The sequence below is a fragment of the Petaurus breviceps genome, unplaced genomic scaffold (assembly GCF_028583685.1).
Source record: "Petaurus breviceps papuanus isolate PSGF00001 unplaced genomic scaffold, PetGlider_PUasm1.0 84980, whole genome shotgun sequence".
NCBI lineage: Eukaryota > Metazoa > Chordata > Mammalia > Diprotodontia > Petauridae > Petaurus > Petaurus breviceps.
In genome coordinates this window covers 12,583-28,790 of record NW_027186687.1, presented here as the reverse complement: position 1 = coordinate 28,790, position 16,208 = coordinate 12,583, and the positions used below count along the sequence as shown (strand labels likewise).

Sequence of the window (16,208 nt, the reverse complement as noted above, 5' to 3'; positions counted from 1 at the left end):
GTAACCTTGGGCAAGTTATTTAACCCCAACTGCCCTCCAAAAAGCAAAAAAAAAAAAAAGAAACCATCAACTTTGTTAAAAAGAAAGGAAAAGGGACAGCTAGGTGGTGCAGTGAATAGAGCGTTAGCTCTGGATTCAGGCGGACCTGAGTTCAAATGTGGCCTCACTTATTAGCTGTGTGACCTTGGGCAAGTCACTTAATCCCAATTGCCATCTCTTCCCCCCCTCCAGAAAAAAAAAAGAAAGGATAAAAAGAGTACCTTTAGCTCCTCACACAGCAAGGTACCAATCTAATCCTTGGTCTTCAGGTGATTATAGAGATTAGTTCAGGTGATTATAGAGAGTAGTTCTCTGCCTGTGAATCAGGACCATGTGCTAGGCAAACATTGAGTGTCAGCTTTGCCAGGATAGAATTTATAACCTCAGAAAGGAGGTGTGACCCCTACCCGGCTGTAATAGAAAACACAACCTAACAAGGACATGAGCAAGATACAGAGTGCTGTGGGAGAACTGAGGAAAGGTGATTTCTGTGTGAGGAAATCCAGAAAGACCCCATAGAGGACGGGGCATTTTTGAAGGAGGAAAAGAATGGAAGATCCATTCAGGGGCACTCAGAGCAGAGCATGAGGTTGTCAAAGCTGAACGTGGAGGGGCAGTCAGTGTCTGGTATCAGGTCTTAGCCAGGCAGTATCTAGAACAGGAAGGATGGAAGGAAAGAATGTAATGGGTCCTTAATAATGCCGTGTTATGTATGATCTTATCCTGGGCCTTTCTACCCCCCTGCAGCTGAAACCTCCTCTGTGGGCAGGGCCATTTGTATACCCCCAGCCATCAGGATGGTCTCACTTCTCTCTCTGGTGCCACTCAGACTTGATACCACAATGATATGCAGTACAGAGTAAGCTCTTCTAGGCATTTTATAGCTGTGGAAATGGAATGCTGGGGATTGGATCCTCTGAGCTACTGAGAGGCTATTAATCATAATCTGCAGCCACTAAATTCACTATGCAAAACTATCTAAAATCACTGCACCAATCACTGCTGTACACATTTGGGTGACTTTTCTCTTAAATCTCCAGAAAAGGCATTTGGAAGGAGCACTACTCTTCGCCATTCTCCTGCATTTTAAGCACATCTACCTTTATGTGGCTCCAGCTTATGGCATCTATTTGCTGAGATCTTACTGTTTCACTGCAAATAAACCAGGCAAGTTTCAAAGTCATCAACATTTGTTTTAACTGACTTCTTCTGACCTAGGAATTGGACTCTACCTGGAGGTAGGACTCAATCTCCCAATCTGTAATTCACCCTACTCTTTGCCCTTTTTATCCACTCTTTCTTCCTTCTGTTGCCTCCACATCGTGGATCCTGGAATGCAGTCATAGGGGAGAAATAATGGAATTTTGGAACTAGATGGCATATTAGACATGATGTAGCCTGTCTCCCTCATCTTGTAGATGAGGAAACTAAGGTCCTTGGAAATGGAAGTGATTTGTCCAGGTTCACATGAATGGTAATTGTGCTGTAAGATTTCTACGTCGTGAGCTTGAACTCTTATTGTTGTAGGTATATCACATTCCTGAGCCTCAGTTTTTTCTTCTGTAAAATGGAGATAACAGTACTGTACTTGCATATCCCCAGAGCCTAGAACAGTACTTGGCATGTAGTAACCACTTAATAAATTCCTGATTTGTTGACTGACTGGGGAAGGTATTAAGTGAGAAAAGTTGTGACTGAGCTATTATCATTATCATCATGACTATTTTTAAGTAGCAGACCCAGGCCTGGCAATCCTCTGACTCTTTAATCAGTATTTTTTCTTGGGCTGTGCCTCATTTCAACAACAATCAATATCAAATACCTACTTATTAAGTATCCTAAAGGAGGTAGAAAATTGAGGCAAATGGAATACTATGATGCTGTAAGAAGTGAAGAGCAGGGTTAATTTTTTTAAAACATGGAAAGAATTGCATGAAATAATAAAGAGTGGGGCAGCTAGGTGGCACAGTGGATAGAGCCCTGGCACTGGAGTCAGGGGGACCTGAGTTCAAATACGGCCTCAGACACTTGGCACTTATTAGCCGTGTAACCCTGGGCAAGTTACTTAACACTAATTACCTTACCAAAAAAAAAAAGTAATGAAGAGTGTAATGTACAGAACCAAGAGAACATTATATATAGTAACAGCAATATTGTTCAAAGAATAACCAAACAACTGAATCATTTTGAGTATTACAAATACTCAGTTCAACTACAAGGGATCTATGAAGGAAGATGCTATCCACTTCCAGAGAAAGGACTATAGTATGGTTATATATGTATATGTACACACACACACATATCATCAAATGGTGGCCTTCTCTAGTGTGGGGAGGGACGAAGGGAGGTAGACAATTTAGAACTTAAAATGTAACCAAAAAGTAAATTAAGAAGTAAAGGAGGTGAACAACTGCTATGTAACTGTTGCATCACTGAGTAATATCTGGTATTGACCCTCATCACCAATAGACTTTGGTTGGTCTTTTGGTTTTGCCTCACGTCTCTCCCTACTGTCTATCCTTTCAGCTGTCGAATTGATTTTCCAAAAGCTTAGGTCTGACCATGGCACCCTTCTATTAAATAAACTCTAGTGGCTCTGTAAAACCTCCAGGCTCAAATATAAAATCCTCTGTTTGGCATTTAAAGTCCTGTACAACCTGGCCTTCATTATCTCCAGTTTATCCTGCATATATCTGTTCATAGTTGTTTGCATGTTGTCTCCCCTGTTAAATTGTCAACTCCTTGAGGGCAGGGATTTTTTTTTGTATTCTCCACACTTAACACAGTGACTGACACATAGTAGATGCTTACGTGCTCATTTACTGACCGAGAAGTGTCATTACTCAGATGAGATGTCGTGAAAAGCTTCATGAAGATGTTCATTTTTGTCTGCTATGACAAAGGTGAATAAGACATGACCCTCACCGGTAAGAAGCTTCTAAGCTGGCAGGGGAGATAAGATGAGCACAGAGATAATCTTAATACAGATTTTAGTATATGATGCGACATGACATCTCTCTCCCCTTGCTAATGATAATGTTTCATTTTTATAGATGGATCTGTCAGATGGAGCAGTTTCAGCTTTCTCCGCCTAATTGCCCTGAGTTTCATCGTTTGCTTTGTTTCTGCCCTTTCTTTGGGTCCTTTTATAGCCTTGGTAAGTATCTTCCTTATCTTGTTTTTAAATTACACCTATATACACATACATATGAAGCTGTAGATAAAGATTTGTGTATTACACTCATTAGGCTAAAGTCTTCCTAAGTACATCATTCTGTGAAACTTGCTTACTTAGGATCATGGCATAGATGGCTGAAAAGGGAGCTTGGAGATCTACTACATGACACAGTAAATGGAGGATTGGGCCTGAGGTCAGGAAGACCTGAGTTCACACTTGACCTCAGACACTTCATAGCTGATAGTGACCCTGAGTAAGTTGCTTACCCGCTGTTGGCCTCAGTTTCCTCAGATGTAAAATGAGGATCCTAAAAGCTCCTACCTCGCAGGGCTGTAGTGAGGATCAAATGAGATGATATTTATAAAGTGCTTAGCACAGGCCTGGCACATGGTAGGCATTATATAAGTGCTTATTACATTGGGAAATATTAAACAAAATACAATACAATTAAACATAGTGCTAATTTGTGGTTTTCTAACTATGGTTCTCACCATGTGGCCCTGTTTCCATTTGAATTTGACACCACTGACCTAGTCCAGCCCCTCTGTTGGACAGTGAGGAACTTCAGGCTTAGAGCACTTAAGGGCCCACGGGGGAAGTTGCAGAGCTGGGATTAAAACCTAACTCTCTGACTCCAAATCCATCGCTCTGACAGAACATTGGCATATGCACAAAAACAGCTTCACAAATGAGGATCTTACTATGACCTCTCAACTCTCAAACTTGATGTTAGGGATCCAGAGGTGATGTCATTTCTGCCCACTGCTATAGTGACAGTAGTATCTCATATTTTCCTTACAACCACACTGGGCAAGTGCAAGGAAATATTTTGATTCCCATTTTCTAAAATAACTTGCAGTAACTTGCCAGAACTAGAATTTTGAAACTGAGTCTCCTAACTCTTGGGTCTGTGTTTATTCTTTCTGTAGCAATATGTTGAAAATACATTTTGGGTTGATAATTTCTACTTTTTATAACTTGATATGTCACTTTGAAGTAAAGAGAATGTTAACTTTATAAACAAGATCTTGTACAAATATTACATGGAAATAATATAGGAATTTCATCTAAGGCAGTTACATATATGTGTAATTTATTATAAATTTATAATTCAGTAGTTAAATAAATACAACTAATTTAACTCTTTTTAAAAAGACCTTCCTCATACAGATTTCTGTAAACTATCACTTACTCCCTTCTTATATGTCAACTTTCATTATCTGCCCATTTCCCCCCCATTTGTGCCTGTATTGTTGTGTTATATAGATGCAGTTCATGCTCCTTTTAATCTTGTGCTTCTGCTTTCCTCACATCATTTGTCAGTCTGCATATCTGTACTCTAATATACCATTGTACCTGAGTTATATAGCATTCTTAGGAGGAGTACACAATAATCACATTTCTCTAGGATTTCTTGTTTTTCTTCCCAATAATCCTATAAGATTGGTAGTTGAAGTCTTGTTTTTCTTGTTTTAGAGTCCAGAAAACTGAGTCCCAGAGTGATAGTTGACTTGCCTGAGGTCACACAGCTAGTAGTGATGAAGCCAGGCCTTGAAGCTGGTTGTTCTGACTCTTGGCCAGAATTATTTTTAATGCATGAGGCTGGTTCTTCTAAATATTGGCTATATTTCATATAATGTGGAAGTTTGGTTCACAAAGTTTGATTTTTTTTTTATAACTCTTGCAATATGTTGGTAGGTATTTGGACATAAAAGGTTCTACTTCTTGAACTAGAACCTGGAACCTTCTGTTTCCAGTACAGTGATCTATAAGTAATTCCTGAGGCAGAGAGGAAGTGGATGACTCTTGATCCTGCTTAACTTATATTGTGGTTCCCCTCTCTTTTACCACCTAGTAAAGGGCATGTGAGCCGTGGCTTATTCCTAATGTTAATTTGTTAGTCATTGTTTAGGTATTCTGGAGAACCTTGTTAATGATAATGTTGTATTGTATGTTTTCTACTTGGAAAAAAATTTTGCTATGTTTTACTCTGTGGTAGACAGATGGCATATAATAAATGATTCTTAATAATAATGGAGATGATCAAGGAAGGCATTTGATTTACCATACTCCATTTGCCTTCAAAAACCGCCTCAAAACTTGCCTCCAGAAAGCCTTTCTATGCCATGGCACACTATTTAACCTCTGTGTCTCTTTCTTCATCAAATGGAGATGTGTTCCCCTGTGAATGTTACAAGTTACCCTGAAAGTCTCTGATGCCTCATTGTGGCATTGATCATAGTATCATAGATTTAGAGCTAGAAGAAATCTTGCAGGCCATTGAGTCCAACCCCTTAATTTTGAAGATGTGGAAACCGAAGCACAGAGAGATAAGGTGACTTACCCAGTATCACACAACTATAAATGTTTGAGGAAGGATTTGAACTGAGACCTTCTAAGTCCTGTGCCATTTAGGAAAGATCCTACCAACCTGGAGAAGGCTTTGAGGACTAAATCAGGAGCAGGCTTGTGTGTGTCCTCTGAGGGCCAGACACACAAAAGGCAGAGAGGCTCACCACAAGGGTTGAAGGTTTTTTGATCAAAGCATCTTATGAAGACAGTAATGGAGGGGCTTTGGTCTGCACTCATAGAGGAAGCACCATACCAGTGAAATCAACGTGTTTCTTCACTTATTCCAGTGCACTATTGAATGCAAGAGCTCATAGAAGAGCTGTTGCATGGAAGATTTGGCTCCAGAAGAGCCGTGAGTAGAAGCTGCAAAGAGGCACATTTAGGCTTCATGTTGGGAACATGTTCCTAACAGGTAGAGCCATCTCAAAGGGGACCAGATAACCTGGGAAGCAAAGAAGCTTCCCTTCCTCACAGTACTTTGAGCAGAGCCTGGAGGACTACCTGGCAGGCAGACTGTTCTGGGGATTCCAGCCTCAAGGATGACTGCCTTCCAGCCAGGTATTATCCTTGATGGTAGCATTCATTGTCCTTATTGCTGAGTTCATCATAGCTTTGATTTTTATGTGCTCATCTCATCCTGATAGACTGCAACATTGTACATGTTGTTCACTGACCGTTCATCCCCTGAGAGGCCAAACATCTTGGGAGCACCGATGGTGATGACATCTTGCCTCTTTTGCCTCCTCAGTTTCACCCTTGGGAGATGGTGGATATTACATCCTTATCTCGATAACCCTGAAGTCCAGGGAAGGGGAATGAGCCTTTATCTTTTTGTAGCACTTACTCCTTAGAGAATTCCCATGAGTTAACTCATTGCAGTGTCCCTCTGACCCCATCTCCATAGCACTAGAAAGAACTCCCTCTCAGTGGCCCAGTGAGTGTCAGTCCTGGTGTACAGAGAAGGAGACTGAGGCAGCACCTCCCATAGCCACATGGTGCAGAAGTCATGACATGAGCCTGGGTCTCCTAGCTCCATGTCCAGCTCTCTTCCCTATTCATCCTACTTCTGTTTAACCCAAGGAATGGGCAAGGCAAGTACTGTTATCAATATTCAAAGGAAGAGGAAACTGAGGCAAAAAGAGCTTATATGCCCAAAGTAAAGCCAAGACTAGAAACCTGATTTCCCAACTTCATGTTTTTTCACCTCATCATCCTGTCAGCAGTCTCTACGTTTTTTCCTCTATTATTAATCACTTTCTTATTCCTTTTCATAGAACCAACTACCTCAAATAATTTCAAGGCTTTTCCCTTTCAAGAGGGGTCTCTGCCATGCCTACTGGGCTCCAAACTTCTGGGCTTTGTACAATGCTTTGGACAAGATGCTCTCCATTATCGGTATAGTTCACCAAAGTCTTGCTGCTTAGCACTCTTGCCTGTCCTGTGGGAGGAATGCTGTGGTCTGGGAGAGAGTGCCAGACATTTGTTTCCTGGCACAGTGCAGGAGCGTGAACCGAATTACAAGTGTCCAGACAAAGCTAGAGGATTATCGGGGGAAATGACTCCTAGAACTGAGAAGGGGATGCAGTAAACAACACACTGAGAAACATCCCTGCTAAAGGTGTTGGTAGAAGTGAGGTTAGTGGTCTCCTTGAGGGATAAAGCAATTTTTAAGATTCTTTTAAAAGCCAATTTTTGATTGAAGAACCAATTATTCAGACTAAGTGAACTCTGCTTCTAAGCTTCCATAAATGAAGAATCAAAAAGAGAGAATGACTGGAATTCAGATAATTTAAGTTGTGGTTCTGTGTAATTTTCCCAAACATGTAGAGAATTTAAGCTTATCCTAAAGCATGAGACAAGAAGAAACAGGAAAGTTGAGCAATGTGTTCAAATGTGGGTTTGTGAGGTAAAGGTAATTTATACTTAATAAGGCTGTCATTGACAGATATCTTCTAGCAGCTGCATACCTGTGTTCTCAACCTTTATAAAACTATTTATAAATAAGTTCTCTAAATTTACTACCACCAGAAAACTTATACTAGCCCAAACAATGAATAGGGACAGCAGTAAATTTGCTTACATCAAGAAGTATTGATCCTAAAAAAAACTCAGATGAGAGAGGTAAGATAATACCAATTTTTCAAAATGATCTACCTTGATTCAGGCAGCTAGGTTATGTATTGCTTAGAGCAGTGGGCCTGGAGTCAAGAAGATATGAGTTAAATCCAGCCTCAGATATTTGCTGGCTATAGACACTTGACCTGTCTGCTTCAGTTTCCTCAACTGTAACTTGGGGATAATAATAGCACCTGCCTCCCAGGATTGTTGTGAGGATTAAATGAGATAATATTTGAAAAGCCTAAGCACAGTGTGTGGCTAGTAGGAGGTACTTAATAAATTCCTGTTTCCTTCCTTCCTTCACTCACACATTTATGTGTAGTCATTGACAGTTCCCAACACTGCCACCCCATCCCACCCACCCCCCACCCCCGCCAATGAAGCAAAGGCAGCCCTGTCTTCAGTTAATTTCAATGGAATACCACAGAGCACTTCCATAGTGACACTGTGACAGTTGCTAATATAATGAAATCTGAGTTAGAAGAGATCCAAGATGTCATCTAATCCAATACATGCCAGAACAAGAAACCCCTCTCCAATACTCCATACACAGCAAGCGATTTTATAACTTTTGCTTGTAGACCTTCTGTGAGGAAGGAACCTACTACCTCCCAAGGCAGCAGGCTATACTTTTGGATAGTTCTGTTGGAAGGGAAAGGAGAGAGGAAAGAAGGGAAGAAGCAGGAGAGAGGGAAGAGAAAGGTGGGAAAAGAGAATAAAGGGAGGGAAGAAGAAAGTGTGGAAAGGGGGAGGAAGAAAGAAGAGAAGGAAGGAAGCAAGAAATGGAGGGAAGGAGGAAGAGGGAAGGAATGGAAAGGAATAGAAGAAAAAGGGGAGGAAGGAAGCATTTATTAAGTCCTTACCACATGCAGAGCACTATGTTAAGCATTGAGGGTACAAATAGAAAAACAGTTCCTGCTCTCAAGGAGCTCACGTTCTAGTGGTGAGACAGTACATAGGAGTCAGATGGAGAGATCCCATGGTCCTTGGGGTACATTTGCAAAACAGATGATAATACATCTTTAATGTTATTTCTACTGATAAATCCATATCCATTCTTGATATTGAACCATTTGACATTGCTGCTTCTTGAGAATCCTTGCAAACTTTCTACTTGATATCTCCTCCTGAGTTGACATTGACCTGTTGATAATTACATTTAAATCTAATCATTCAACAAGATTCTCGTTCACTTAATTATAGTATTTGTTACCCCATAGTAGTCTCCCTTGTCCAGGAGGAGAACATGAGAGATTTTATCAGATGCTTTACTGTATGCTAGATATACTATGTGTACAACATTCCCCTGTTCTGAGTCTAGTTACTTAGTCAAAAAAGGAAATGAGGTTAGTCTGGCATGACCTGATCGTTGCTGCTGGCTTACCGCCCCAGTGATCAAAGCAAGTCCTAGGGTTTACCCTAGATCCTGAGCTTTGATGTATGTTATTATTATTCAGTCAAGCATGATCTTGGATAAAATTGTCTTCCGCCAAATTCAGTAACTCCTGCACAGCCACACATTAAAACGCTCCCCCTCATGTATTTAATCATGCATCTGTGCTGACTCCCACACTCCCCTGTAGTTTAGATTGGTCTATTGTGATGCAGTGAAGTTATACTCAGGATTCTAGGTTTCCTACAGTAATATTCTACAATAATGATCTTAAATGTTAGGAGATTTATTCATGATTACTGTTAGGCTCTCTACACTTTTAGGGGATCCTAGTTTTTCAAACCTATTTTATCTTGCATCTTTAAGAACTTAGTGAGATGTTGTTATAAAGGAGGTCAGAGAGCCCCATGAGTATTCAGGTGACAGTTCGGGGAGAGAGCAGAATGTTGAGGACACTGAGGCCAGGGGAAAAAGCACTAAAATTAGAAGCAAGATCAGGGTTCAAGACCTAGCTTTGTTGATCCTGGGGTGAGTCATTCATCTCTCTGGACTTTAGTTTCCTCATTTATAAAACATAGAGACTATGCTATGTATTTCATAGAACTATGGCATGCTATAAAATATTAAGTATTATGGAAATTATGCTGCTATTCTTCTTTGATTACCTGTTTAGCTTTTTCCAGTTCATTATTGGTTTTCAGTTCCACAGGCAGGGGAGCAGAACAGATATGCAAATTATCCCAGATTCTTCTGCCTTTCCCTTTATGCTGTTAGTTTGCCTGGAATGAAGCAGAAAGGAATTCTGTGTTATCCTGGGCTTTGGTTTTAGGTGATGGGTGTTGAAGAACGTTGGGGAAAATAGTGGTTAGGCTAGATTGCCATACATTCAGCCAGCTTCCTGGAGTCTACTGTGGATATCTGGGCAGACCAAGCTTTACATTGCTCTGTTCCATATGTGTTCAACACAGTGATGATGCACATAACTAGGCAATATATATATATAGCTTCAAATTCAGTTGTCTATGAAATTTTGGCTATAGAACATTATTAAGAAACAAGATTGTTTCTTCAAGAAATGGATTGTTTTCTTAGACACTGTGATGGCTGTTTCAGAGAAATGCTTTATATCCTCCACAGGCTTAAAATATAATCTTCTTGATCCCAAAAAGATTGCCAAGGCATCGATGACAAGTGGTTTGGTTCAGCAATTCCAACATGTAGTCCTGCCCTCTGTGACTCCATTAGCAACCCTCATTTGTACTGTGATAGCCATGTTGGTAAGCATTGAACAGATAATACTAATTTCTTGAATTTTCTTTGTTTCTTTTATTTATTTGATTACACTTCAACTTTAAGACACTTACTTGTTTTTGCTCTCTTAAAAACAAGATATTCATATAGATAGATCTGTCTTGCTAGCTGTCTGAGGCAGATACCCAAGCAATACTTTTGTTTGTAGAGGAAAATATCTCTAAGGATAGCACAGCTTTGATACATTTCACTCGTCTAAGAAAAGGTTTCCAGTGGATGTAGGATGTGGTGCCTGGCAGTTAGTAGCACTTCATAAATATTTATTAATTGATAGTAGAAAAGTCCTATCCCAGCATCTTAATGTGGAAGAGAGGTGACCCTGAGATCTTAAAGGCAATGCCTATGGAGTATAAGCTATTACATGATCTGCCAAACTAGAAAGATTATGGGCGTGGTCCTAGTAACAGATTGTGTCTGCTGCACAAGGACTACCTTATCTATGTACAGAGAAATTCATATCCAATAGACTAGCCACTAGGTGATGAATTCTTTGACCATGAGACCCATAAAACAAAGAAAAGAAAATTAAAATAGTCCTCAGTCCTGTGAACCATCCTTCCCTTTCTACAATAACAATAGCAGCAGGGGACAGAGGATTCTTTGAATTACAGTTTTGAGTCCAGAGGTTTATAGATTATACAAAAGCCTCATACCTATATAGCTTGAATACTCTTTTTTTCAGAAGAAAGTCAGAAGGTACTGGACATGGTAGAAATCAAACTACAACAAAAAATTGAAATGAACTATCTTAACAGAAAAAAATTATGGGAGTCATTTCTAAATAAGCTCTCTGTGTTCAGTTAGACCACTCACCTCAAAAAACGGAGAATGCACCACTTCCCAAGGTAGCCCATTCCACTGTGAGCTCTAATTGTTAGAAAGATGTTTCTTATATCAAGCCTAAGGGCTTTTACAACTTCCATCATTTGTTCCATGATTGGTCCTTTGGCATCAGAGAGAATAAGTCTAATCCCTGTTTTATATGACACCCCTTTAATTACTTGAAGGTGATTATCTTATTCCCTCTTCTCCACCCTGAGCTAAAACATCCCCAGTTCTGTCATCTCATGAAATGGACTCAAGGCCTTTAACCATCCTGGTTACCCTTTTCTGGACCCTTTTGATCCTCTCCTGAATCAATATTATTCTTAAACTAGCATGCCCAGAAAACAACATACGACATCAGATGTTGTCTGATGAGGGTAGGGTGCAAAAGGACTAGTGCTTCCTTATTCCTGAAAACTGTGCCTCTCAATGAAGCTCAAATTGACAGCCTTTTTGGCTTTCATATTGACCCCTTAAGCCTGCAGGTCATTATGAGATAAACTTCAATCTAACCTTGCCTCTGCCATCCTGCATTTGTGAAGCGATTTTTTGAACCTAAGAATAAGATCTAACATTTAACACTGTTGACTTTAGGGGTGGCTAGGTGGCTCAGTGAGTAAAGTGCCAGCCCCGGAGTCAGGAGGACCTGAGTTTGGATCCGGCCTCAGACACTTAACACAAAAAAACTAGCCGTGTAACCTTGGGCAAGTTACTTAACTCCAATTGCCCTCCAAAAAAAAAGGCAAAAAAAAAACCACTGTTAACTTTCATCTTACTAGGTGTAGCCTAAATTCTAGCCTTTCATTATCTTTTTGAATTCTGATGTCCATTTTGTTAACCATTTCAACTAGGTTTCTGTCATCTGCAAGTTTGATGAACTCATCATTTATGCCTTTATACATGCCATTGATTATGTTAAATAGCACAGGGCTTAAACAGGTCCCTGGGCTCTTCACTGGAGATTTTCTGCCAAATTAACACCGAACCATTAACTCTTTGAGTCCAGGCATCGACATGATTTCTAATGGGAATTTGACTAAATATAAAAGCAGTAGCTACAAAAGACCAAAAGAGGCCAGAAGTTTCCCTTGCCAGCAAACACTTGATATCTTTGCCAGGCAAAAAGACATGGCAGCCAAGTTCGGCCACTATTTAGCACATAAAGGCATTTTAAAACTTTACAAAGAAATTTAGTGGAAGTATCACCCCATAAAACAATGAAAAACCATGGAGAAGAAAGAAGCGTCCTCAGAAAGCTTAGTATTAGGACCAAGACAAGATCATCCCAAGAGTTTTTCAAGATGTATTGGAAAGAAAACAATAGATGAAAAATGTAATGGATATGTTAGCATTGTCTAAAGCAAACTGAATGTCTCATCTCCATTGATGACAACAGGAACTCTGTATTTGAACTATAACCTCTCAGTTACTGATGGAAATGGAAGTATGAGAAAGTGGAAATGCCCTTAAAAACGAAGATAAGAGGAGTAACAAGACGACCAGCCATACACAAAGGCATTCTGTGGTGAAGGTGACAAAATTTTGAAGTCATTAGTGGATCAGTTCTCAGAAATGATTAAGACAATCAGTACCTAACAATCCATATTTCTACTTTCTTATTTCTTCAAAATTTAAAAATGAAGTTATTGAAGTTAACCCTGTTGAAAATATGAGGAAGGAATAGTATGGCTTTTAAAAAATCTTCCAGAGCCAACCATACCTTCACAATTACACAATTCAATCAGTCAACAATAATTTTATCGAATTCCCTCTGTATGCCAGGCACCCTAGCAGGCCCTGGGGATACAAATACAAAGAATGAAACAAGCCCTGTTCTGAAGAAGCTCCTACTCTAATGAGGGAGACAACAAGGACATAGATAGCTGTCATAAATATAAAGTGAATGTGCACAAAGTAGTTAAATATAAGGTAGTTTGGGAGGGGTAACACTAACAATTAGGGTAAGGAAGAAAAATTTCATGCAAAAGATGATTTTTGTGCTGCATCTTAAAGAAAAAGAAGGACCCTCTGAGACACAGGTGAGGAGGAAGTGTGTGCCAGCCATGGAGGTAGCAAGTGTGAAAGTATAGTGACAGGAGATGGCATGTTATCTCAAGAACAGAGAAAAAGACAGTCTGGTTGTTCAAGGGGAGGGGAGGAGAGTAACATCCAGTGATGACAAAAAGGTAGATGGAGTTCAGTTTCTGTAGGGCTTTAAGAACTGAACAAAGGAGTTTTTATTTCATCTTAGAGATAATAGGAAGCCTGAAGTTGATTGTATACAGGAATCATATGGTCAGAGCTGAATCACTCTGGCAATGGTGTATTGAATAGACTAAAGTTGGCAGAGAATTAGAAGACCAGTTAGGAGACTATTGCACGAAACAAAGCCAAAGGTGATGCAGGCCAGAACTAAGGTGGTGTCTAGATGAGTAATGTGAAAGTGGTATTTGAGAGATAATTTTAGAGGTATAAATGGCAAGATTTGACAACTGATTGATCATATGAGGTAAGGGAGAGTAAATAGTCAAGTATAATAACCCGGGTTATTAATCTGGGAGGCTGGCAGGATGGGTAGTGCATTTGACAGAAATAGTGAACTTTAAAGGAGGGAAATATTTTGCAGAAAAGATAGTTTGGTTTTGGACATACTGAGTTTAAGATGTCTTCAGGATTTTCAATTTGAGTTGTCAGGTAAGCATTTGGTGATGCAAGATCAAAGGTCAAGGGAGAGACTGGAGTGCAATATTTAGATCTGGGTGTTATCTGCAAACAGATGATAATTAAATTCATGGAGACTGATGAAGGACAAGGAGAGTATAGACAAAGAAAAGAAGAGGGTTAGGAGGATGTTACTGAACACCCACAGTTTAAGGAACGTGATATAGGTGATGAACCAGCAAGGGAAACTATTAAGGAGCAGACAGTTGGGTAAGAGGAGAACCAGGAAAGAATAGTGTCACAGAAACTAAGATAGTATCCATGAGAAAGTGTGTGATCAGCAGTGTCACATGCAGCAGATAGCAAGAAAAATGAAAACAGAAAAAGATCAGATTTGTTATTTAAGAGATCTCTAGCAACTTTAAGGGCATCACAACAACCGTTGAGTGATGAAGTCAGAAACCAGATTGCAAAGAATTGAGGAGTGAGTGAGGGGAAAGTAAGTGGAGGCACCAAGTATAGACAGCTTTTTCATGGACACTGCACAGGAAAGGGAAAGGGAGGAGATATATAGGGGTTGGTAGATCTAATGAAGGAGTTTTTTTTTAAGGAAAGGAGAGATTTTGGCAATAGGAAATATTCAAGAGGCAGAGGGATGATTGAAGATACACTCTGACAAAGAAGATGGAGAGGATAAGATCAAGTGTATAGACAAAAGAGTTGGCTTTGGCACAAAGAAGGGCCATTTTCAGAAACTGGGGAGAGGGAAGAGGGTGCAAGGGAGATAATGTCAAAAAGCTTTTGAGGATTAAACGAGATAACATAAGAAAAGCACTTTGCAAACCTACATAAATGCTATCATTATTTTAAGATTATGAGACTGAAGAAGAGGGAACATATAACAAATATTTTCTCAGTAAATAAAGGGAAAGTGTTCAGCCTAGGAGAAGAGGGGTGTGAGAGACTTGAGAAGATTTAGAAATAGCCTCTGTGGGTGATATAGTGAATCACTTAGCTAAAAGGTACAAAAAATACAGGATCCCACGGGTCTGTTATTTATTGATTTTTCTAGCATTCTACAAGTATTTGACCAATTGTACAGTAAAATGCAATGTAGTAATAACTGACATTTGCATAGTATATTTAAGGTCTACAAAGTAGACCTATAAAGAAAACAAAGACTTAGAGAAGCTGTTGGTTTGTCAATAGTCACGTAGTTAGTAAGTGTCAGAGGTAGAATTCAAAACCAGGTCTGTACTGACTTCAGGTTCAGTGTTCTTTTTCCTATACCATGTTGTCTCTACAAATTGTTACCTGTACATATGTTAAAATCATTTGAGATTTTTTGATAAATAACAAATAATTCAATAAGCGATCCTCATACATTGTCAGACATTGCATAAAAAGTAGAGATGTGTGCCCAGGCAAAGCTGTTGGATGCTGCTATGGAGGATGTTCATCATAGAATACAAGTGGAGATGTCTTTCAGTTGATTTTGTTTATGGCTGATATTGTTCTGATTTCATCAAGCCCCAGAATACAAACATTATTAAAAACATATTTATCTAACTTCTATAACCATTTTGAGGAAGTCAGTACTAAATCCACACAAAAGAAATCAGAAGAAGGTAGAGGGCCCCTAGTCTGGACTAGGAGGGACAGGTGAGTGCACATCCTCTTGAACTGATCTCTAACAATATGTACCTTGGCTACATTCTGCAAATGGAAGATGAACTGGGATTCAGATTGAGTTGGGGGAAAGGAGTAGGCCAGGTCACACTTGGAAAGTTGTAGAACATTTTCAGTGGGCCCAAGCTGTTTCTTGAAACAAAATCCCATATTTTTGACTAATGTTTTTTGGGTGATGCAGTGAATTGGGGAATACCATAATCTGAAGATGATGGAATAAGCAATAAATCACTATAACTCTTCCATACTCACCTCCAAACAACCATAAAATAGAGTTCCAAAACAAATCCTGGAACAGCAGAAACAGCAAAAAGATGGGATGAAGCAGTCTTTTAACCCAGGAAACTTGGAGGATCAGCAAGAAGGTCCATCTTACTCAGGTGAAAGGGGAGTGCAGTTCAGGATGGGAAGTGTCCCAGCAAATTAGCAGCAAGCCCCATCTTAGCAAATCAGTGGGAGATCCTGATCCCCAGTGTGGTGGAGCAGGCAAAAGTAGACTCCAGCGCAGAGAACTGCCACATGCTTCAGCATAGCTGTGGGCAAACAGGCATCCTCCAGCAGCCAGACCTCCTTGTGCTGCAGCACAGGCCTTGGCAAACAGGTAGATGCCAGCCCTAGCAGCCACCAACCAGTACCACTCCC

The 16,208-nt window shown here is 39.9% G+C and overlaps 1 protein-coding gene across 9 annotated transcripts in view; it reads left to right on the top strand.

Moving 5' to 3' along the window:
• The window catches only part of ALG8 (ALG8 alpha-1,3-glucosyltransferase), a 46,416-nt gene that overhangs the window by 18,239 nt on the left and 11,969 nt on the right, over positions 1-16,208 (top strand). For 7 of the 9 annotated variants that reach the window (XM_069107112.1, XM_069107110.1, XM_069107115.1 and 4 more), the window contains 4 exons: positions 1,080-1,206; positions 3,093-3,196; positions 6,844-6,964; positions 10,218-10,357. In XM_069107112.1, coding sequence (XP_068963213.1) covers positions 1,080-1,206; positions 3,093-3,196; positions 6,844-6,964; positions 10,218-10,357 — 492 coding nt within the window. The remainder of the gene's footprint in view (positions 1-1,079; positions 1,207-3,092; positions 3,197-6,843; positions 6,965-10,217; positions 10,358-16,208) is intronic. The other 2 variants (XM_069107116.1, XM_069107118.1) reach the window with 2 other exon arrangements.